This window comes from Olea europaea, chromosome 18, assembly GCF_002742605.1.
Source record: "Olea europaea var. sylvestris chromosome 18, O_europaea_v1, whole genome shotgun sequence".
In the NCBI taxonomy this organism is placed as follows: Eukaryota; Viridiplantae; Streptophyta; class Magnoliopsida; order Lamiales; family Oleaceae; genus Olea; species Olea europaea.
In genome coordinates, this window is record NC_036254.1 from 27,793,986 (window position 1) to 27,815,411 (window position 21,426).

The 21,426-nt window shown below is 36.2% G+C and overlaps 1 protein-coding gene across 1 annotated transcript; it reads left to right on the top strand.

The window, feature by feature from the left end:
- Window positions 1-383: 383 nt before the first annotated feature.
- Window positions 384-2,482, top strand: LOC111368050 (bidirectional sugar transporter SWEET14-like). Its single transcript, XM_022989226.1, has 6 exons — window positions 384-497; window positions 965-1,001; window positions 1,091-1,298; window positions 1,447-1,608; window positions 1,694-1,813; window positions 2,075-2,482. The coding sequence occupies exons 1-6, from the start codon at window positions 452-454 to the stop codon at window positions 2,261-2,263; spliced, it is 762 nt and encodes a 253-aa protein (XP_022844994.1). The 5' UTR covers window positions 384-451; the 3' UTR covers window positions 2,264-2,482.
- The last annotated feature ends 18,944 nt before the right edge of the window (window positions 2,483-21,426 follow it).

Genomic DNA, 21,426 nt, shown 5'->3' on the forward strand with positions numbered 1-21,426 from the left:
TAACAAATCTCGTCACGATAGTAGATATTCATTTTTTTCCATCAAAACTTGACACATGCAAAATTTCGTTAAATGAGTGGAATAGAGATTTAAACCTTTACCAGCTCATATTAAAATTTGAAATTTCATTTTAAAAGGTCAACTTTATTTAAAGAAGTAGCGAAATTCTTATATGCTAGTTAATATTTTCATCTTTATTCTAAGTAGAATTCTATCCTTAACAGATTGGGCTTGAATCAATCAATATAATACCTGATAAAGGGCTCCCTCTTTATTAGAAATTATCTGTTATTTTTTTATTTTAAAAAATCTCGGCCAACCTCTACATTAATGCACAAGTGTCCCATATTCTTTCTATATAAATAGGTACCATAATCGTTCGTTATTGTCCATCAGAATTTAGATAGCTAATAATATTTGTTTTTTAAGTGTCAAAATTTGGTGAAGAAAGATGGCAGGTTTCTCTGGAGACTGGGTTCTTGCATTTGGTCTACTTGGTAAGACCTAGTATTCTTTTAACCTAAATTACTTATTTTCTATGAAAAAGAAAGCACTAACTAACTAAGTGTATTTCATATTTTCTTCTTCTTGTACTGTTGGCCAGAAGAAAGTATATCTACTTCAATTTGTGTAGTAGAATTGGATTATTAAATTATTGTGGATGGATTTGGCAATCATCAAATTCAATCATTAACATGCATGCATGACAGCAAGTCGATTACATGCAACTTCACACAGTACTTACTTTGAAGCTGGTTCAATAATTGATGTCATCCCCATTTTATTTATTATATTGGCTACCAACGTCTTATACGACCTTCTAAGTTGTACTCTTCTTTCATTTTATTAATAATATGCGTTACTATATAGTTGTTACTTAATATTGTTGATACAAGTTACAAAACTTAAATTTACATATGATTGTTCCTTGACATTATAGTAATTTTTTTCGGTATTGTTGTAGGTAATATCATATCCTTCATGGTCTATCTTTCGCCATTGTAAGTTTTATTATTTTACAAGTTAAAAATGTGTTCAATTTAAAATTAATTATGGACTATAATATCTTGTTATCAATTATTGATTGTAGGCCAACTTTCTATCAAATTTACAAGAAAAAATCAAGTGAAGGATTCCAATCAGTTCCTTATGTGATTGCTCTTTTCAGTTCCATGCTGTGGATGTACTATGCATTTCTCAAGTCTGACAATACCACACTTCTTATTACCATAAATTCTGTCGGATGTTTCATTGAAACTGCATACATTTCCTTCTACCTCTTCTATGCACCAAAGAAGGTAAATGACATCTTATTGAACCATCTCTATAGACCCTAAAAGTTGAAACACAAGATGAGTATTGCTTTCTCCACTATATTAAACTAGTGAAGTTAAATTTATATGAGACTGTTGATGAGTTGAGTTGTCGAACTTTTTTGAAATGCAGGTACAAACTATAAAGTTAATTTTTGTGGTGATAGTTTGTGGGTTTGGTCTTATCGTTCTCACGAATCAACTTGTGGTGAAAGCTTCGAAACGTACCCACGTTGTTGGATGGATTTGTCTAGTATTTTCATTGTGTGTATTTATTGCCCCTCTAGGCATTGTGGTAAGCTTAAAAAAAAGTAGAAAATCAAATAATTTTCAGCATCAAGTTGTTTTTGTTGTTTCATTTTTATATATTTTCTTTGCAGAGACAAGTTATACGAACAAAGAGCGTCGAATATATGCCATTTCTTCTATCATTTTTTCTCACAATTAGCGCTGTTATGTGGTTCTTCTATGGTCTACTACTCAGGGACTTTATCATTGCTGTAAGTTAATACCCTCATTCATTCTTCTCCGAAGGAAAAGGAGATAGAACAAGGATCACAACTTCTTGTCCTAAAAAACGTAATATTTCCCAATAACGTCAGTCGATTAGGGTGGTAAAAAGAATAATAATTAAAAATAATAATAATAATTCCTATCGAAGTTAATGTCTTGACGGTTTCAGCATTTCCCTATTAATGCATGTCCCTTACACGACATCTTCATTAATTTTTGCTAATAATATTTATTTTGCTGTCGTACAGATTCCAAATGTTCTAGGCTTCAGCTTCGGGGTTCTTCAAATGGTGCTTTATGTAATATACAAAAATGCTGACAAGGGCGAAAAGAAAAAGCTTCCTGAAATACCAAATAAAATTATAATTTTGGAAGAACACAAAGTTCAAGAATTAACTGAGCAAATTATTGACATTGTTAATATCATGCACTGTTAAATTCCGAGAAACTCTCAGTTGTTTCACGGCCAATTAATGATGGAATTGAAGACGCAAATGTGCATCAGAATTTGCCCAATGATGTTGAAGTTAAAATGTAAATTGAAGCTCATGCTCCTTCCTATTCCTTTTTTCTTTTTCTTTTTCTTTTTATTTTTTATTTTGATTATGTATCTTGTTCTGTATATTAATCTGAATAATTTGTGCTGGTTTGTTTTCTTTTCTTGCTTAATTATGTATTTATAAATGAGAAAACCATTTTTAATTGAATATTAAGAATAAGCTCGTGTTATTTATTTCATGCAATCATTATATACAGATTTTGACACATGGAAATTATAGAGGTTCCTTCTCATCTTAGAAAATATCGAGAAAAAATTTATTAAGAAACAAGTATTGTTGAAAGAAGAGAAATAATACAATAGAGGCTAGGTTTAACGTAAGTAATCAGGTACAACATTTTATATTTGGAACGATTTATTAGACCATGTTGAGCACTATTGTACATAAAATTTTAATTTATTTTTCTATAGTGTTATCTGATGTAATCTAATGCATTATACCAAAAATGTATTACGTTTTTATTGTTAGATGATAAAAATCATTTGACAACAAAAATTAAATTAAATATTAGTTAATATAAGTGGGCTGAGGATAATATAATGTAATTATAGCTTATTAATATAATCTTTAGTGGTTTTTTTTTTTTTTTTTTTTTTTTTTTCCTTTTTACTTTTTCTCATCATGATTGTCATTCACTATTTAGTAAATAACATTAAAGTATCTAAGAAAAAGTGCGACATAAATATACTCTCATAATCACCGGCACAGGATATTCTTAAAGATTGTCCTTAAGGGCCTACAGAATTCTATTAACTTCTTAATTAATTGAACTTTTCTAGTTTGAGTAATCATCGGCAGAATCCGATATGTATTAGTGATTATTTTTTCATCAAATTTTTTTTCACGTACAAAATTTTAACAAATATGTTGCAACAAATAGTTGTGGCCCTGACTATAAGCGGGGTAAGCGATGCCAAGACCTCACTTGTATGAAGACCTCCAAAAATATTATTATATGGGATTCATAAAAAAACTATAAATAAAATAGAGTCCAAAAATAATTAAACAAGCCAATGCAGTCCAATTAGCAAACATGCTAATGTTTAATTAAAATACAAAAGATAGGTTAGTTAAGTCTTTGTAAAATTTAATTATGTATACATCTTAGTAAGTCTAGTTAAAGTAGAAGAATTTATTTATAATTTATTTCTTTTGTATTTTTTAATGATATTTCAAGGTAAGAACTGTTTGGTGAATTATTGAAACGGCTATTAGAGTTGATTATTCCTTATATAAGTGGATCAGACTCTTTTATCACTTAAGATAATTTGAACAATTTCAGAAAACATGAATTTTTTTGGATTTTTATTTGAATCTAAAAAATAAATTAAAAAAAAAAAAGACTGTAGGTGATAATTTGTTGAAGTACTTGTGTTATAAGTTTGAAGAATTTTTGAAATACAATAAAAATTCTGATATTATGAGTAAAAGATATTTTTTAAGCTGTATATTTGGGAATTGTTTGCCATGAGAGATTCAAAAGACGATTGAAGACTTGAGGTGTTAGATTATATTAAAATGATAAACTATTATTTTTCAAAATTTGTGAATTGCTTGTAGAATATTATTGTCAGTTACACTTACATGTGCCAATAATAACTTCTCAAAGTGGAGTTAATAAAATCCTACATTTAGTTAACAACATCATACAAGGGTGGAGTTAGGAAGATATGCTAGGCTGAAAATTGAATTTTTTTTCATAAACGCACTTTGCTACTCAAGATTTAGTTTAAAAGGTTACACTCTTCACGACAAAATGGGTCAAGATATATTTTTAAACATTTATGACAAAATTCTAACAAATATATTTTTAAATGATAAAAGTAAATATAAAGCATATTTCTATTTCGTGGTCAAAATAAATAAATTTTTAACTCACAAGTATAAATAAGCAATATATGAAAAAATACGTTTGAAAAAATTAATTACTTTTAAACTTAGTCAAACATGTGACATGCTACAATAAGTTATTAATCTTTACTTTAATCAATAAAAATGATTTCTAATATAATAAATTAATTTGATTATAAATGAACTATTTAAATTTAAATAATTGAACATTAGATTTGGGTTGTAAATGAAGTTAATTGTGCTAAAATTAATTTATGGACTAGGCTAAATTTTTATCCTTCTTTATTTCACCAATAATTTGGGCTGAATTTTTCATTTTTTACAAGTTAATTAGCTTTTCGGCTGGGCTGGGCTGTAGCCCACCCCAGCCCCCCTCTCCCTCCGTCTTTGATTATATATATATTAGTCATGGTATCTGTTGAAAAAGGAATTTTAAAATAGATTGATTGTAATAGTATAATTATTGATTTGCTATCAAAAAAATTCTAGAAGAGTAACATTTGAAATTATTATTACAATTATGTATATTTTGTCGAATACTTAAAGGGCTCCATGTTTGAAATTGACATAAGGCCCCTAAAATCTCAATCGGCCCTTGCAGCAAGACTCAAATCGTAGACGTCATAAGATGAAGACCACCACCTTGCTTTAATTTGATGATAACTTCTACTTTTTTTCTTGTGATTGATTGAGGTTACTTATCAAACAAAAAGGCACTATAAGATAAATTTATGTGGCTATCCCATGTTTCCACGTTTTTTTACAGTATATACAGTTCCTGGAGATAATAAAAATGTCAACTCATTAGACAAAAAGCAAGAGTGGCAAAAAAGGGTACCAATCTTTTCTTTCTTTCTCTTTTAATCATACGGAACACGCCTAATATGCTTCAACAAATGAAAAGATTTTAATTCTAATTATTCTTTTTTTTATTCAATAAATGTAAGGGAGACATTAATCGAAAATTGAAAACAAAACAAAAACAAAAAAATAATAATAATAAATGACAATGAATCGATAAAATTAACGAATTATCAATTGCCACAAACACTTGAAGAATACTAACTTACATGAGTCGAGAATTGGAGATAGAGATCAATAGGTGGATTCTGAAATCCAATACCTTCATCTCACAATTTTATTAGAACCAAGCTTTTACATAATTCATAGCATAAGATAGAATAATTACAAACAAAAAAAAAACATTTTTGTGTTACGTTGATCAAATTTGATTACAACTAATTCACTATAGTTGAACGTTAAAGATAATTTTAGCAAATTAAAACTTTCTTTAATTTAATTATTGACCATATCAAACATATTCTATATTATTCTTATCGGACAAAACATCATATTTTAGGTAAGACATGTTCGTGCCTTAGAGGGGTCTTTACATAAATAAAGAAAATCATTAAGGGGTGAACTAATGCTTTGAGAACAATTTGTCCATGCCCAGCAAACCTACAATAGCAATTTCTAAAGTCTTCAGATCGTCACCAGTGAGTTTTGACCAACTGGTTTACTATTGAATTATCTAAAAGCAAAAATCGTGTTCTTCAACCGTAATTAAAGATTACAGATCTAAGTTTGAATGATATAATTCTACTCAAAGATCATGCTACTTGGTGTGAGTTAAGATTGGTAAATCTTAATCCAAATTGTGGTTGTGATTTAATACAATAGTGAAGTGGCGATAAAGTCAAAATCAGAGGATTCGATTATACTTCTCCAACAAGTCAAAAGAGAAAAGAAAGTGAGGGAATTGTTATTTACTTACTTTTGATTGTTTTGCTAATTTTGTATTTTTAATTTCTTCATAGTGGATTATTTTACCCGTGGCATTGTTGGAAATCTACTTAACATGCACAACGAAAAATTAAAACATATTTCGATTCCTACCAAGAATCGCCTTTGTATTTAGATAGAAATTGTGATAAGATTGTACTTTTTCCAGATCTGCAAACTTCTTTGCTATTCTTTTCATTCCAGAAATCTTGATTCGCCACCCACAGCTATTCAATTGTCCAGCCTCCAATGATGATCCACACAGAAAATAAGATTGCAGCTGCCAGAGTTTTCTCCTCTTGTACTAGCAAGAATAATTATGAGAAAACTGTATGGATTGAAAACCCTAGCCATGTATTTATATAAGCCCAAACGGCCCTGCCCGGTCCGGTCCAATATTTAATTAAATCCGATCCGTGAATTAATTAATCCAATTAATTAATTCGGGCCTATAAATAACCAACTCAATTAATTAATTTATCCAACGATTGTTAAATTAATTAATTGACAAATTGAAAACTTCCAATTCTCTTTTGTGTGCGACACATCAGGTTCCCGATCACGATGTCTAACGATGTGAAATATTATTTTGATCTGATCAAAATTGATAAATTAAAACACTCTTTTAATTTATCGTCAATTCACACTCGCTGTCTCAAATTGACATCTAGCAATGTGTCACGACAATACATATGACGGAAAATGTCACGTGGTATGACAAAACCAAACTTGTTCGTTTACCGTGAAACATAATCTCTTCATCAATGATCCGATCAATTTCGAGATATGGAAGTGCGTCAATCTCGATTATTGATCATATCTTTCACTCCACTATTAAGTCAATATAAGTCGAAAACTTCTTTTTGACTTATGAATACACATTGGCCAAGGATTTCATCATCGACTTAATTGAATGAAACGCAAATCATAATCTCCTACTATCTAAGAGTGACGAATCCTTTATTGGTCAATCACAACCTTCATACGATTATTGACATACTCAAACGATGTCGTATTAGCGGCCCTTTGCAGAGCAATATTCAACACCGCCAAAGTATGACTGTCCTCATATAAGATACCATGACGACCTCAAGTCAAAGGACCAATACCACTACCGAACGTTAGAAATTAACCACTGGCACTTAGATAGTTATTCATGTGGAATCTCTCGACGGGTCTGTTCTATAACAAAATATCCACGTGTTTATTTAAGTGTCACCACACTTTAGCTTGTGAGATCAGCTACTTACTTCATAAGTAAGAAATGCCACATGTGATGGCTATCCGTAATAACGATATCTGTATCTCATTATTACTTACGACCATGGGCAATTTAAGATTCAATCAGATGTAATTTGTATCTCACAATCACAACTCCTCGTGATTAACAAATTACGAAAATTTGAATTTACGGACTCTACTATTTATTTAATTGTCTATTAATTAAATAATAGATCTGCCATTAAATTTCATTAATTATATATCAAAAGTATTTATGTCCAAAGTTGATTGGACCTAGGGCATAATACTTACAGGCATGGGGTTCGTGAATATTTCCCCTAGAGGTTTATAATGTTATATCTATTGTTCATCTTTATTTAATTCCGCAATAAATTATATCTTGTAAAATACAAATCTGTTAAGTTAATCAAAATCAGAACTGTGCGAAAAACTGTCGATAAGAAGTTCTTACTAACTTATTCTAACTAAAACTCATGATTGAGACAAATTGGTTAATTAACTAGGTTTTAGAACTTACATACACGAATCACCCTTTGTTCAAATTGTTTCAATACTCGAGGCCTTTTAATGCTTCCATGTGATGTTTTGGCTGAAATGGATCGAGGTGAAGAGACTGATTATTCTTGTGGTGGTCGTTTAATGTATGATTCGTGTTCGTGTTGTCCCTTTAGTCCCGCTCGCAGGATAAGGAGAAATTCTATAGCCTTCTTACTTCCCTGCGATTGCTCAAGATAATTGGTTAAATGTGTAATCTCATGTATATAATATGTGCGCTTAAATTAATGGTGCAATTTAGTTTTCTTGTTTTTCTTAATGGCGTTTTACCTAAAGAAGGTTGGAATTTTTCGCAAATGGTATTCGGAAATTCTTTGCATTTCTCTTCATTCCACCAGTGATTAAGGGTGGCTTGTGAGACTTTTGGTGATTCTCCTGTCAAAACTAGCGTATTGAACATGACCTTATCATTTTATCCATTAGGATTATCTTGTTAAAATTTTATAACCAAAAAAGAAACCAGAGATGTAATTATCTTGGTAAGTTTTATATGCTCGCAAATGAAACAACTAACAGCAACATGAAAACAAGATCAAAATTAATCAATAAAATCAATTCTTTTTTGCTGTAAATTGAGTCTGTTAATCTCAAGATCAGCTTAAATTATCAAAATAATGAAGAAAAAAAATTTCTTAAATAATATTAGATATTTCTTGTTGCAAGAAGATTAGGCGCCCCAAAAGCACATTTGTAGGGTTGATTTCCACCTCCGCCACGTGCAAAACCGGGCTCAGTTTACCAAAATATCGACACTACCAAGGTTGAGACAACTCCAAAACCACCACTGCCGCCGCCCCACTCCGGTTGCTATAAGTTGGAGAAGGAGAAGTCCAATAATGTGCCCACAAAGGTCACAATGAAGTCAAGCAAGGAGCCGAGAGGAAATCTCATAAAGAGAGGAGAAATTAGCACACACTATGGAGGCCGAGAAGAAGGAAGGGATTATATGCCAAGTAAATGTCCAAAATAGGTAAGTTAGGTTAGGGTTAAGTGGTGGACCAAAAACAAGGCTCGACTCAATTAAGTGGGCTTCAAAAATAATAATATAGCCTTCCAAGGAAATGGGGCGAACCGTGAGCAATACTATTTAAAATAGGTTGCTTCGAACGGTCCATAAAAATGTGGATTGTGTTGTCTCGATAATTGTGTCGATGTACTAATCAATCATATGGCCAAGGCCGATTGATAATAAAAACCGAGGTTACATCATCGCCCGGGGAGGTCGTTTGACAACAAATTGCCTAACAACATTAATGCTTTTTCTTTCTTTGCCATGGGAAAGTGTTGGGTTTTGATACCCAATAAATCTCGGGCAATGATGCTAAACAGTTTCGGATGATATTTTATAGATCTCGGTCGATGAGTGAATTATTTATTAACCAATCAATTCATATACTCGACCCGAAAACATGGGCCACTAGTAGTAACTTAATTAATTTTAATGTTGCCAGTTCGTCAAAATTTCGCAAGCATACGGTTTTGTTGTACAAGTAATAATTGTGATGAAAGAGTTATCGTCCCACAGGGAATAAGGTCTAATTCTAGTGTATTCGATATAATTAAATTCGTGTGAGTAACCAAAAGTTGATTTTTATTTGAATAGCTAATTAAATCTATAACTAAAAATTACAAAATTAATGAGAATTTGTTTTAGAATTTAGATGAGTGAATGCATTGAATTTCCGACGTCACTGATTAACTCTTAATTCTAATTCTCAACCTATGACAATTATCCCAACTCATGCAATTGTGACGATCGATAATTTCACTTTTATTTATTATTCTTTCCTAAGATATAATAAACCTATGATTACCACGAGACGATCTTATTCCTAGTCCGAATTTATATGGCAAACACGCATTGATGTATAAGATTATTACACATGATCGTACACGTCACAAATATTATTCCTAACATTCATGGTCCATGCGTTCCAATACAGTGTTCTATCTACCGTGAGTTTTTCAAAACTACGATTAGCAACTTATTATCCTAATGGTGCACATACATTAAAACAATATGGTTATGAATATTAAAGGAATCACAACACAAGAGTTAAGAGAAAAACATAAGGTCTTGAATTAAAAACTAAGAATCAACTAATTTTGTCATCCATCCAATACAAAGATATTTAGCCTAGCATATTAATGTAGGAAATGCATGAAAAATAAAAGAACGACATCACCCGAATCATTAAAGTATGAAAAGAATCTGAAATCCTTCAATTGATGCCTTCAATTCTGAATCCAAGTGATGAAGTCTTGTTCTTCAATGTATATCTCTCTCTTTCTCCTCTTTGTCGGCTTGCAAGATGTTAGAAAATTAGGTTATCCCGTGTTTTAGCCGACTCTTGGTATAAATATGGTGCTACAAATTCCAAACCAAGACTTTCCAAAACAAAATAAGGAAACAGAATTTTTTTTGTCAGAGTTGAACCATGCGTACGTATGGTTCATTTGGTGCGTATGCATAGTAGCCTCAATTGAGTTTCGAAAGTTCAATTTCCCAATCATACATACGCAAGGCCTGCATATGCATAGTTCAATTATTTTAGGGGACAATGTGTAATTTGGTCCTTGATCTTTCTGAAGTGTGTGTTTTGGTACTTTTCCATAATTTCTTCTCCCATTAGCTTCTCTTCAATTCCAATTGACTCTTGGTGTTCTTAACTCATCGTTCTTCAGTCCAATTCAACTTTTGGATTATTGCATTCTAGTTCCCAAACTTTGCCCTTGATGTAATTGAGTCATTTTTCCCGCTTATTTTCTTTATTCTCGTATCTTCCATCGATTGTAACCTACACACAATATTTACATAGGATTAAACCATATTTCATCCAATTATTCAACAATTAATCAATTTTAGGGCCTAAATAAGTGTATAAAATACACTTATCAAACACCCCCAAACTTGAACATTTGTTTGCCCTTAAACAATCTAAAACCTGATCCAATTAAACTTTGGTTAGATTGTATGTTGTTAGTCTCAGGATTGGATAATTGTCTCATTACTCTGAAAAGTGTCCAAATAACACATTTTAAATTAATCTCTCCTTATTCAATGTGAAACTTAAAATGTGTGTGTGAATATTCATATAAACATCACAATGCTAATAACTGGTTTGATTCCCAACTTGCAGTAGTCAATTATTTCCTTTCCTCACTCGTAAGATACACACCTCCAAACTTATGCTTTTTATTCACTTTTCCCGAGGTATGCACTAAGGTTGACATTTAGCTAATTCTGATCCTTACCTCTCTCATTTGGATAGATCTTAGCTAATATAGGTTCTGTTTCACGCGGGTTCGTCGCTAACAATTAAAAAGGGATCAAACGATTGTGTAAGGGACAAACCTCTTGAGACAAAGTCCCAAAAAGGGGTGTTCTTTATTGGCTATGACTTTACAATCGGAAAGTAAAAACAGAATACCTCCAAGGGGCGCAAGCACACGAGTTACTGAAAGAAGTGTTTAAATCTAAACTAAGAAATTTAAAATTATATGTTCTCTGTTCGATAGTTTTTTTATTCGGGGTCTTTGCTCTATGTCTTTTCTTCCTTTTATACTCCCTGGATGATCTCTTTGTGATCAACCACCTAAAAACTGCTTGATCGTTCTATAACTGTCCACTTTCCTCGTAATGGCCAACTTATCATGGAACTGCCTTTTTTTAACTGCTGCCATTACTTTTCGTCGTTCAACCATTTTCGATTGAATTCCTTGAATCGTGGAACGTGATAGGGCTACTTAATAACTGCTTTGATAACTGCACTTCTTGATAACTACAACACTTCATGTTTACTGAGACCTTGGGCGACTCGAAGGTTTGGGCGAGAATAGAGTAGCAGTTCTGGGTGACTACATGGCACTCCATTCGCTCAGATCCTGAGCGATTTGCAAGCTTGGGCGATGGTGTTACCACGTTCCTGGACTTCCCTATTTGGACCTTCATCCTGAATTGTCTGATTGGGCTTCATTCTTTGGGCTATCTGATTTGGGGATCCTCCCATTGGGCTTCATTCCTTGGGCCGTTCGATTTGGGCCGAATTTTTATGTGTCAACAATTACCCCCCAATATGGCAGAATTAATACCAATTATTAAATTTTGCCATATTCACTTTTGTATTTCCAGCAACATTCGAAATTCCCAAGAATTTCAATCATTGTTTTCTTCCATAGCTTTGAAAAGGTGCGACGTTTTGCAAACCCTTATAACCCCCCAAATACGCTATTTCACTGCACCATTAAATCACGCCTCACAATTTGCTTCCCTACTACGTAATTCTGAAAAACTCCGTTTCGTCCCTAATGGCTACTTCACAATCTCAATCCGGTGACCCCTTTAGTTTTGATGACTTTCAGAAACTCCTTAATCGTCCATACATAACTTCAAACTTTCTCGCACCCGCCAATGTCGAACTCAATGAGTTCTACCTAGGTCCTTTCTTCAACAATGCAAAGGCAGTCGAACAAGCGACGGTGGGCTAGCTATTTTCTTGTACTCAAGGCCCTCCATTTCTAAACTCTCTGTCGCGGGGGCCACTTCGCGAAAGAGGTATTCGCACTTGGCCCAAATCTGACGTAGTTTTTCGTAGGTGGCATGCTCGCCTTGTGGACCATGGTCCTACTAAGGCACTTTTTGATAATACTAGGATTTCTGATTTGTTAGAAATCTCTCTTCAACCCCCTACTTTTGATTCAGCACTTTTTTCGACCGCTTTGAGTTTTTGGTCTTCTGAGAATAATACCTTTGTTTTCCCTCTTGGCCCCATGTCTATTACTTTAAGGGATGTTGGGGCCCTAGTGAATCTGCCACCTTTGGGTGATGCCATTTTTCCTGGTATCTTAGTTTCTGGTGGCGCCCCAAAGTTTGGTAAAAACCTCACCAAGTCTTATTCAAGCCTGCAAACCCTTCATAACCATTCGAGCGCTGAGCCTTCCCATACTGAGCAAGTGGCCTTTCTTCTGGTTTGGCTTTGTAAATATGTTTTGTGTGTGCCAAGCATAAAGCCCTCCCTGAGTTATTTACCCATAGCGCACGAATTGGCGCGTGGCAGGCCTTTGAATTTATGTTCTTTCTTTTTGGCTGCCCTCTATAGAGGCATGGCTTCTCTTCAAACTCAATTGAAGAATGGTGCATCTCCCACTGGCAGTGGACCTCTTTGGTTCACTCAACTGTGGTTGAGATCCTATTTTCCATTGCTTGGTGCTCCATCAATTTCTCGTCCTTCTGCTAGCTGCTATGGGCTAGCCATTGAGCCCCTGGCTCCTGTAAATATGTCTAGAAGGGACATTTTTTCATTCTTTTATTCTTTGGATTCAATCCCTTCCTTCTTTCCTTTTCCTCCCTTTTTGACTCCAAACTATGTGCATCCTCCCTCCACTATAGACAGCGCGAGCACCTCTCTCCTCATTTGGATCCAATTTTTAACCGGGAGGGAGTTATTTCATGATATTTTGACTGGGACCAATGCCAAGGCAGGGGTAGAAATATATGCTCCCCAATTTTTTGCTCGCCAACTTGATTTCGGCCAAACCTGGCCTGTTCCTCCTTGCTATTCAAGGAACTTGATAGACCGCTTCCATATTATTAATAAGGCGGAGGCAGAGGTTATAAATGCTCGCAATCTTCTTTTGAAGAGCCATTTTTCATTAGCCCCCTTCAATTCTAGCCATGTCATCCATCCCCTTTTTGAACAGCTCTGGTCGTCAGTGAAGCGCAGATTGTTTGCGACTGATATCAATCGTGCCTTTCATTTAATGGACCAGCCGAGCATTTTTTCCCCTCGTCCTGTTTTAGTCACTCCTTTGTCCATCCGGAGTCCTTCTCCTCCTCGTCGCGCTAAACAGTCTGCCCGTCCATCTTCTTCTCTCCCTGCCAAACCTACTGCAGCCAAAAGTGCCCCGAGCCGCAAACGGCCAGTCTCAGCATCTCCCATTCTGGAGGATGATGTTGATGATGATGATGATGATGATGATGATACCCCTCATTAGTTCAAGAGGAAGGTACTTAAATTAGTTTACTCACAAGCATACTTTTCCATACTTGAAACTTTTCTTGAGTGCTGATGATTTATTTGGACTTCTCAGAAAAGTTCAGCTTCTCCTTTAAAGGCTTTGGTATCGATAGTTCCTGCTCCATCATCCTCCGCTGAGGCTGCTTCATCCAAACCGGTTGATGAAGGGACTACGCTTAAAGAGACATCTTCAGTCCCAGAATCCTCATCACAACCAATGGATGAGACACCTTCTTCCCAGGGCGTCAACCCCCCAAACATCGAAGCAGAAGGTAATTCAGTTTTTTGATGCTTTACCTTTGCTTGTGCTATTAGTTTCTGATTTGTTGCTTTTGAGTTCTGCAGATGCTCCTATGAGTCTGCCCGTTGTGGCAACATCTTCTCGCTCAGACAAGGGGAAGTCTTCGCAAATGGTGGAGCCACAGGGGCAAACTTAGCTGAGGATATGCCATCTTCCAAGATTATTGATGAGATAATCTTTGCTTCATTTTTATTTCCATCTTGTTCGTTGTAGTGAGAATCTTCAGTATTGGCAATTTTCTTTGCAGGATGCTGATAAGATTGTGTGTTCCATCCAAGACTTGTTCGCTTCCTGGGGGCAAGTCAAGACATCTCGCCCTGCTCCATCTGATCGTCCTGCTACTTCTTCAGAGGAAGATATGAAGTTCCTCAAGCAGTCGATATTTGAGTACGTGTCCTTCATGGATATAGACATTGGTAAGGCTAGTGCTGCCAGACATAAGGATAAGCTTGAGCATTTGAATGCGAAGTTGGAGCAAGCACTGACACTTCCGTCCCTCAATCTTTCTGTTGATTTTAAAGCGACGTTGAAAGTTATCCATTTCGAGGTCCTCTCCTTGCTGGCCAAGAATGTTGAACTGAAGGCCAAAAGTACTCAATATCTTCGCGCCGTATCTGAAAAAGAGTCTTTGCGTCAGGAGATCAACAAAGCCGAGGACGAGTTGAAAGAAATCTCTTCCGAAGTCATGATTGAAGACTCTTTGATGGCTAGTATGGCTGCTCAGATGAAGGAGCTTCAAGCCAAAATGGACGACTGCAAGGCGAGAATGGCTGCTAAAAAGCGTAACGCCTCCTAGGGAATTGAGCGAACTAAGTCTTTGGTCGAGCAGTACAAGAAGTTGAAAGTTGATGATGATGTCGTGGCCGAATTGAACATCACTTCCTCTCGACAGAACGAGGACTGGGAGAAACTTAGGGAAAGAATTCGTTCGGTATGGGGCAGATTGTAATTAAGACATATAATGCCTTAACTTTTTTCTTTTTGTAATTTCGCATTTGACTTTCCCTTTGTCACCTTGTTCATCATTAATGAACATCTATGTTAACTTCTTGTGCATTTATTTGACGTTTGTCTTTTAATCGCCAATCCTTCAAGCATTTAACTGCTTTGTGCTAAAAAATCTTGCACATTTTCTCTTGGTATTTCCACCTCTTTTCCCAAGATTTTGGGCCACTTAATTCCATTTACTAGGCAAAATGTGGCTGCTCATATTCTGTCTCTTCATCTCCACCCCCCTATAAATGCACGTATGCTTCGCACTTTCCATCTTCCATCTTCATTTTCATTCTCTTCTCCAAAACCAATTTGCTGCCATTGTTTGGCATTCTGACAATCAATCCAAAACCTTCGTCTTCTATAAAGATGGATTGTTTGGTCCACCCATTTTACTACTTGTCTTGATGTCACCTTTGGTATGGGAGATATAGGAAATATTTTTTGGCCAGCAGGGAAGTTTTTCCCATCAAAGTTCTTCCCATCGTCTCTTTGTTCTTTACAAGGGGTTCGATGATAGAAGGCAATTTTTGGGATGCTTGCGGGCCACCTTGCTTGCTGAGAGTGCTTCTCAACCTCTTTGGCCGTCATTGCAGCGATGCATTTAGGAAGGTGGTGCGAGGCCAGTCCACCCTCTTACTCGGCGATCGACCGAGAGATTAGCTTACCTTTAATTTTAGTTTGTAGAGCATCTATTATTTGTATTTTGCATCTTTGTAATGAACGTTTGATAATAAAGGACTTTATTTGAATGTATTTCGCTCTGACCTTGTTATCCTTAATCGTTCAACATATTTTGATTACGCTTTTATCTATTCACTTTCCCATAAAGAAGGAACATATTTTTTCAAATATTTGCTGTTAATGAATCTCACGTGCTTGGTGCCATCTAAATCTTCCAAATGATATGCTCCATTGGGCAACACACTGTTTACTTTGTATGGTCCTTCCCAATTGAGCGACCACTTCCCGTATTTTGGATCCTTGCTATCCAAAGGGAGTATCGTCTTCCAAACTAATTCGCCCAGGCTGAACGACTTGGCTATGACTTTTTTATTATAAAACTTAGTCATTCTCTGTTTTTGAACTTGTAATCTATCTAAGACATCCAACTTTAATTCGTCCAACCCCAATAAATTTTGAACTAGTGATTCGGTATACTCATCATCATTTAACTTATGTTGCAAGCACACTCTAATCGATTGCACGTTGATTTCCATAGGCAAAACAGCTTCCTGTCCATAAGTAAGTTGGAAAGGAGTAATTTTGATACTTAACCGAGGTGATGTTCTATAAGCCCATAAGGCCTTATTCAGACATTCGTGCCAATTTCTGGCATTTTCATCTATCATCTTTCTGATTATATTTTTTAGAATCTTATTAGAAGATTCTGCTTGTCCGTTGGATTGAGCGTAATATGGTGTGGAGTTTACTAATTTAACCCCAAACTCGCTCAAAAATTTGTTCACTTGATCCCCATTCAAAGATGTTCCGTGATCTATCATCAACGGTTGTGGAATTCCAAACCTATAAATGATGTGATCACGGATAAACTCTATGACATTCTTTTGGGTGATCTCTTTTAAAGGTACCGCCTCTACCCACTTGGTGAAATAGTCGGTTGCAACTATAACAAAAGTATGTTGCTTGGACGATGGGGGATAAATCTTCCCTATCAGGTCTATCGCCCAACCCTTGAACGGCCAAGGTTTAATAATAGGTGCCATCTCTTGTGCTGGCGCCCTTTGTATTGGACCATGCTTTTGACATGCTAAACAACTCTTTGCATACTGAACGCATAATTCTCCCATCCTTGGTCAAAAATATCCACTCCTAATAATTAACAATCTCATCCTTTGGCCAGCTTGAGGAGCTCCACATATCCCTTTGTGCACCTCAGCCATGATCGTCCTGGCTTCTTGCAAACTTACACACTTTAGCAATACACCATCAGAGTGTTTCTTAAACAACTCTTCATCTATTAATTCATAGTTCAGCAAACACAGCTTCATTTTCCTACTAATCCCTCCATTAGGTTCTTTAAGGAACATTTTAATCTCTGTTCTCCAATCCATTGCATCTCCATCTTGTATGCAGTGAAGTTCAATCCTTCTCGCCCTTCTTTGGGTCACGGGCAATATGGTTCCATACTCACAAGTAGACTTTCAATTCAAAACCTTTTGAGTACCCTGAGGCCATTTGGGCCAACTCATTTGTCACGTCGTTATATATCCTATTAACGCATTGAAGTTCTACTTGGTCGAATTCTTCTAACAATTCTTGGGCGATCTCATATTGACTTATAATGGAATCACTTTGGCATTTAAAATCAAGAATCAATTGGTGAATTACCAATTGAGAATCGCCCCTAACGATCACATTTTTTACTCCCATTTCTATCATTAGTTCGAGGCCTATGATTAAGGCTTCATATTCAGCCTGATTGTTGGTGCACATCCTATCTAAAGTGAACGCGAACTTGTAGCAAATCCTTAAAGGATTAATCAATGCTACTCCTGCTCCTGCACCTTTAGAGGTTTTTGACCTATCGAAATACAACACCCAAGGTTTTAGCTCGAACGAATTGATTTCTAATTCAATTTCTTCGAGCATGTCAAGGCATGGATGATCGGCTAGAAAGTTAGCTAAAGCCTGATTTTTGACTGCCTTTTGAGGTATATATTATATCTCGAATTCTGATAAAACTAATGTCCAAAGGCCTACCCTTTGGTGTAAAATAGGGCGCAAGAACATATACTTAACTAAATTTACTTTAGAAATTAAATAAACGGTTACGGGCCGTAAATAAGCCCTTAATTTTGTACATGTGAAATACAATGCAAGACATAATTTTTCGACAGCAGAGTAATTACATTCACATTTTGTTAACTGTCTACTTAAGTAGTAAATTGCCCTTTCTTCACCAAATTGGTCTTCCTATGCGACCATTCCAGCTATTGATTATTTCTCAACCGATATGTACAATCTCATTGGCCGTCCTTGGATTGGTGACACCAACACTGGTGGACTTGATAAATATGTCTTTAGACTTTCAAAAGCCTTTTGATGTTCTTCTTTCCAGACGAATTCGTCTTGATTTTTCAGCTTTAGGAGCGGTGAAAAGACTTTAGTTCGCCCTGCACAGTTAGAAATAAAGCGTCTTAAAAAGTTTACTTGGCCTAGAAACCTTTGCAATTCTTTTTTGTTGCTAGGTGGTTTGGCCTCTAAAATGGCCTTCGCTTTATTTTTATCAAGTTCAATCCCTCTTTTGTGTACCAAGAAACCAAGAAAGTTCCCTACATTAACACCAAATGCACATTTCAAGGGATTCAACTTTAGCTTATATTGCTTCATTCGCTCAAACGAACATCTTAACTATTCTAAATGGTCCTCTTCTTTAATGGATTTGACCGCTATGTCATCTACATACACTTCAACAAACTTGCCTATCATATCATGAAAGATTAAATTCATTGCCCTTTAATAAGTTGCTCCTGCATTTTTTAGGCCGAAAGGCATGACCACCCATTCAAAACATCCTAGAGACCCAAGGCATCTAAAGGCAGTTTTGTGTATGTCTTCTTCAGCTATATAAATTTGATTGTATCCTGAATACCCATCCATGAAAGAATACATGACGTCTCCGGCAGTTAAGTCTACTAAAGAATCCACTGTGGGCATTGGATACTCATCTTTGGGTGTAGCTATGTTTAAATTCCTAAAGTCTACGCACACCCTTAGTTTACCATTCTTTTTTAATACTGGCACGATATTGGACAACCATTCGACATATTTGGCTGTTCTAATAAAGCCTGCTTTCAATAATCGCTCTTTCTCTTTCTTAATCTCAGGGAGTACATTAGGAGCAAAACGTCTAGGAAGCTGCTTATGAGGTTTAAAATTAGGCTTAGTTGGTAACCTATGTTCCACCAAGTCTCTATCTAAACCAGGCATTTGTTCATATTCCCAAGCAAAACAATCTTTATACTCCTTTAGCAAAACGATTAATTTATCACTAACCTCTTGATCGAGCATCTGGCTGATGAATGTTGGACGATCTTCTCCTTCATTACCAATATTTACTTTGATCAGAGGGTCTTGTACTTAAGCGTATCCAGATTTGATGATCCGCATCACTTCGTCATCTAATTCCCTTGTAAGTACTTCTTCTTCTAAACGGTCCACCTTGTTGACTTCTCGGCCAATGCTTTGTTCTAACTCGAATACTGCTAATTTGTCTTTCAGGGCTGTCTCTTCTTTTGCCTTGTCATTGCATTCCTTATTGAAAGCCATTAATTTGGCTTTGAAGGCCTGAATATCGGCCGTTTGCTCTTGTTGCTTAGAACTCATTCAAGACTCCTTAATTATTCTTTTGCCAATTACTAGCTCTTCTAGGGCCACTATATTTGGCCTCATCTGTCTGAACATTTCAGTGAGTGTATCCACTGAAAATGACTCTTCGCTTTGCGCGACAACTTGAGTTTATTCCCCATCTTGTACTACCCTGACAGGTCCATAGTTTCCTTCGTACATGAACTTTTCCACCGAGTTTGCTTCTGCGACAAAAGGCCTATGATCGGCCTGTACCACCTCTACTTCGCCCTTGTTATTCCAAAAAATTAGGCATTGATGGAGCGATGAGGGTATACAGCGACTTCCGTGTATCCAATCTCTTCCTAGTAACACATTGTAACTAGTAGGACCATCTATTACAAAGAAGACTGTGATCCTAGTAGTTGTCCCTATAGTTATGTCCAATGGCATAACTCTCTTAGTTGAAGTTGCTCCTCTATTGAAACTCGTAAGGATGACTTCTGTTGGAATCATGTCACCCTCTGTCTTTGCAAATTTCCTCATCATCCTAGATGGAATGGTGTTTAGAGCTGCTCTATTGTCGACAAGCACTTTTGCCACAGGGATGCCATTAACTAGAGCTTTAACGTACAATGGCCTTAAGTGTTTAGTCAATTTCATGGCTGGCCGTTTAAAAATAACCTTTTTAGCAGCTCCTATTTCTACTTCCTGCTTGTTTTCTGTCGAATTATCCCCCTGTGATAAGTCGACGTGCAGCATATCGTGCTGACCCTTTGTCTCCTAAATTTCCTCCTTACTGTTTTCTAATGCTTCCTCATCAGTTACCCAACCTATGGGAGGGGCATTATTCTTGGAGGTGATCTATACTTTTCAGAGCGAGTCACTCTCTTCTTTCTTTTGGGCGTCCCGTACAGTACGTAGAAATCGAAAGAACGCCCAGATGGTTCTCCCAACAAGTCTACTTCACGAACTCCCTCTCGATGTAGTTGCTTCAACAGAGTATTGTGCAATACTCCTCTCCTTCTTCTTTCTGCTTCTAGGTCGATTTCTTCTTCGATGTCTGTCATCCCGTCGTCTTCTTCATCATTGTAGGCCTCTCCAGAAGTCTGGCCTTCTTCACATTCCAGCACGCAAGCCTCTCCTTCGTTGTCCTCCCTTTCTTCTTTTTCTTTATTCTTGAATTCATTGGCCAATAAGTAATTATTAGCCACGACAGGAGGTAACATACCGAACTGGATAGTAAGGGGCTCATCCGGATCTTCTCCATCCCTTCTGTCTCGCTCAAACTTTGATCTCCCAGAAGAAGATTCTGGCAGTTCTTTCATTGATTCATCTGTACCGGTCTCTTCACTATCTTTGAGAATATTTTGATTGGCTACCTTGAGTAGTTTAGGAACTTTAGGATGTGGCACTCCCTGTTGCTGCCTCATCATCCGTCCATAGTTTCGTTGGAAACGCCTTTGTTGGGTTCTAGTCATTTCATCGAAGGGTATTTCCCTTCCTGCATTATACTGGAACGAATGCCATACATTTGGCCGGCGAGGTTGCGGCCTGAATGTTCTTCCATTATCTACTGGACTGAACTGCCTCTCAAAAGGCGGTCCTTTATAGAATGATGTACCTCGCCCTCTACCAGGCTGAGTGTTTGGGAAGAAAGTAGGGCGATGGGGATGCTGCGATATCCCTGGTTTCTCCGTGTTCCCACTAACTCCTCTTTTACATCTTGCACACAGGACGTCTTCATCCTTTTTTGGCTCTTTCCCCTTGATTCGTTCAAAGACACTGAGATGTGATCCAGGGTCCTCTTCTCCATCATCTATGACCAACTTGAATTTTGGCTACTTATTTTTGAAACCAGACGTCACCGTGTTCACTCCAAGTGGCTGTGGAAAAGGATTTTCATCCACTACCATCTTCTTCTTATCGTCGAACGTAATTCGTCCTGATTCAATGGCATCCTGCAATACATGGCGAAAACTAAG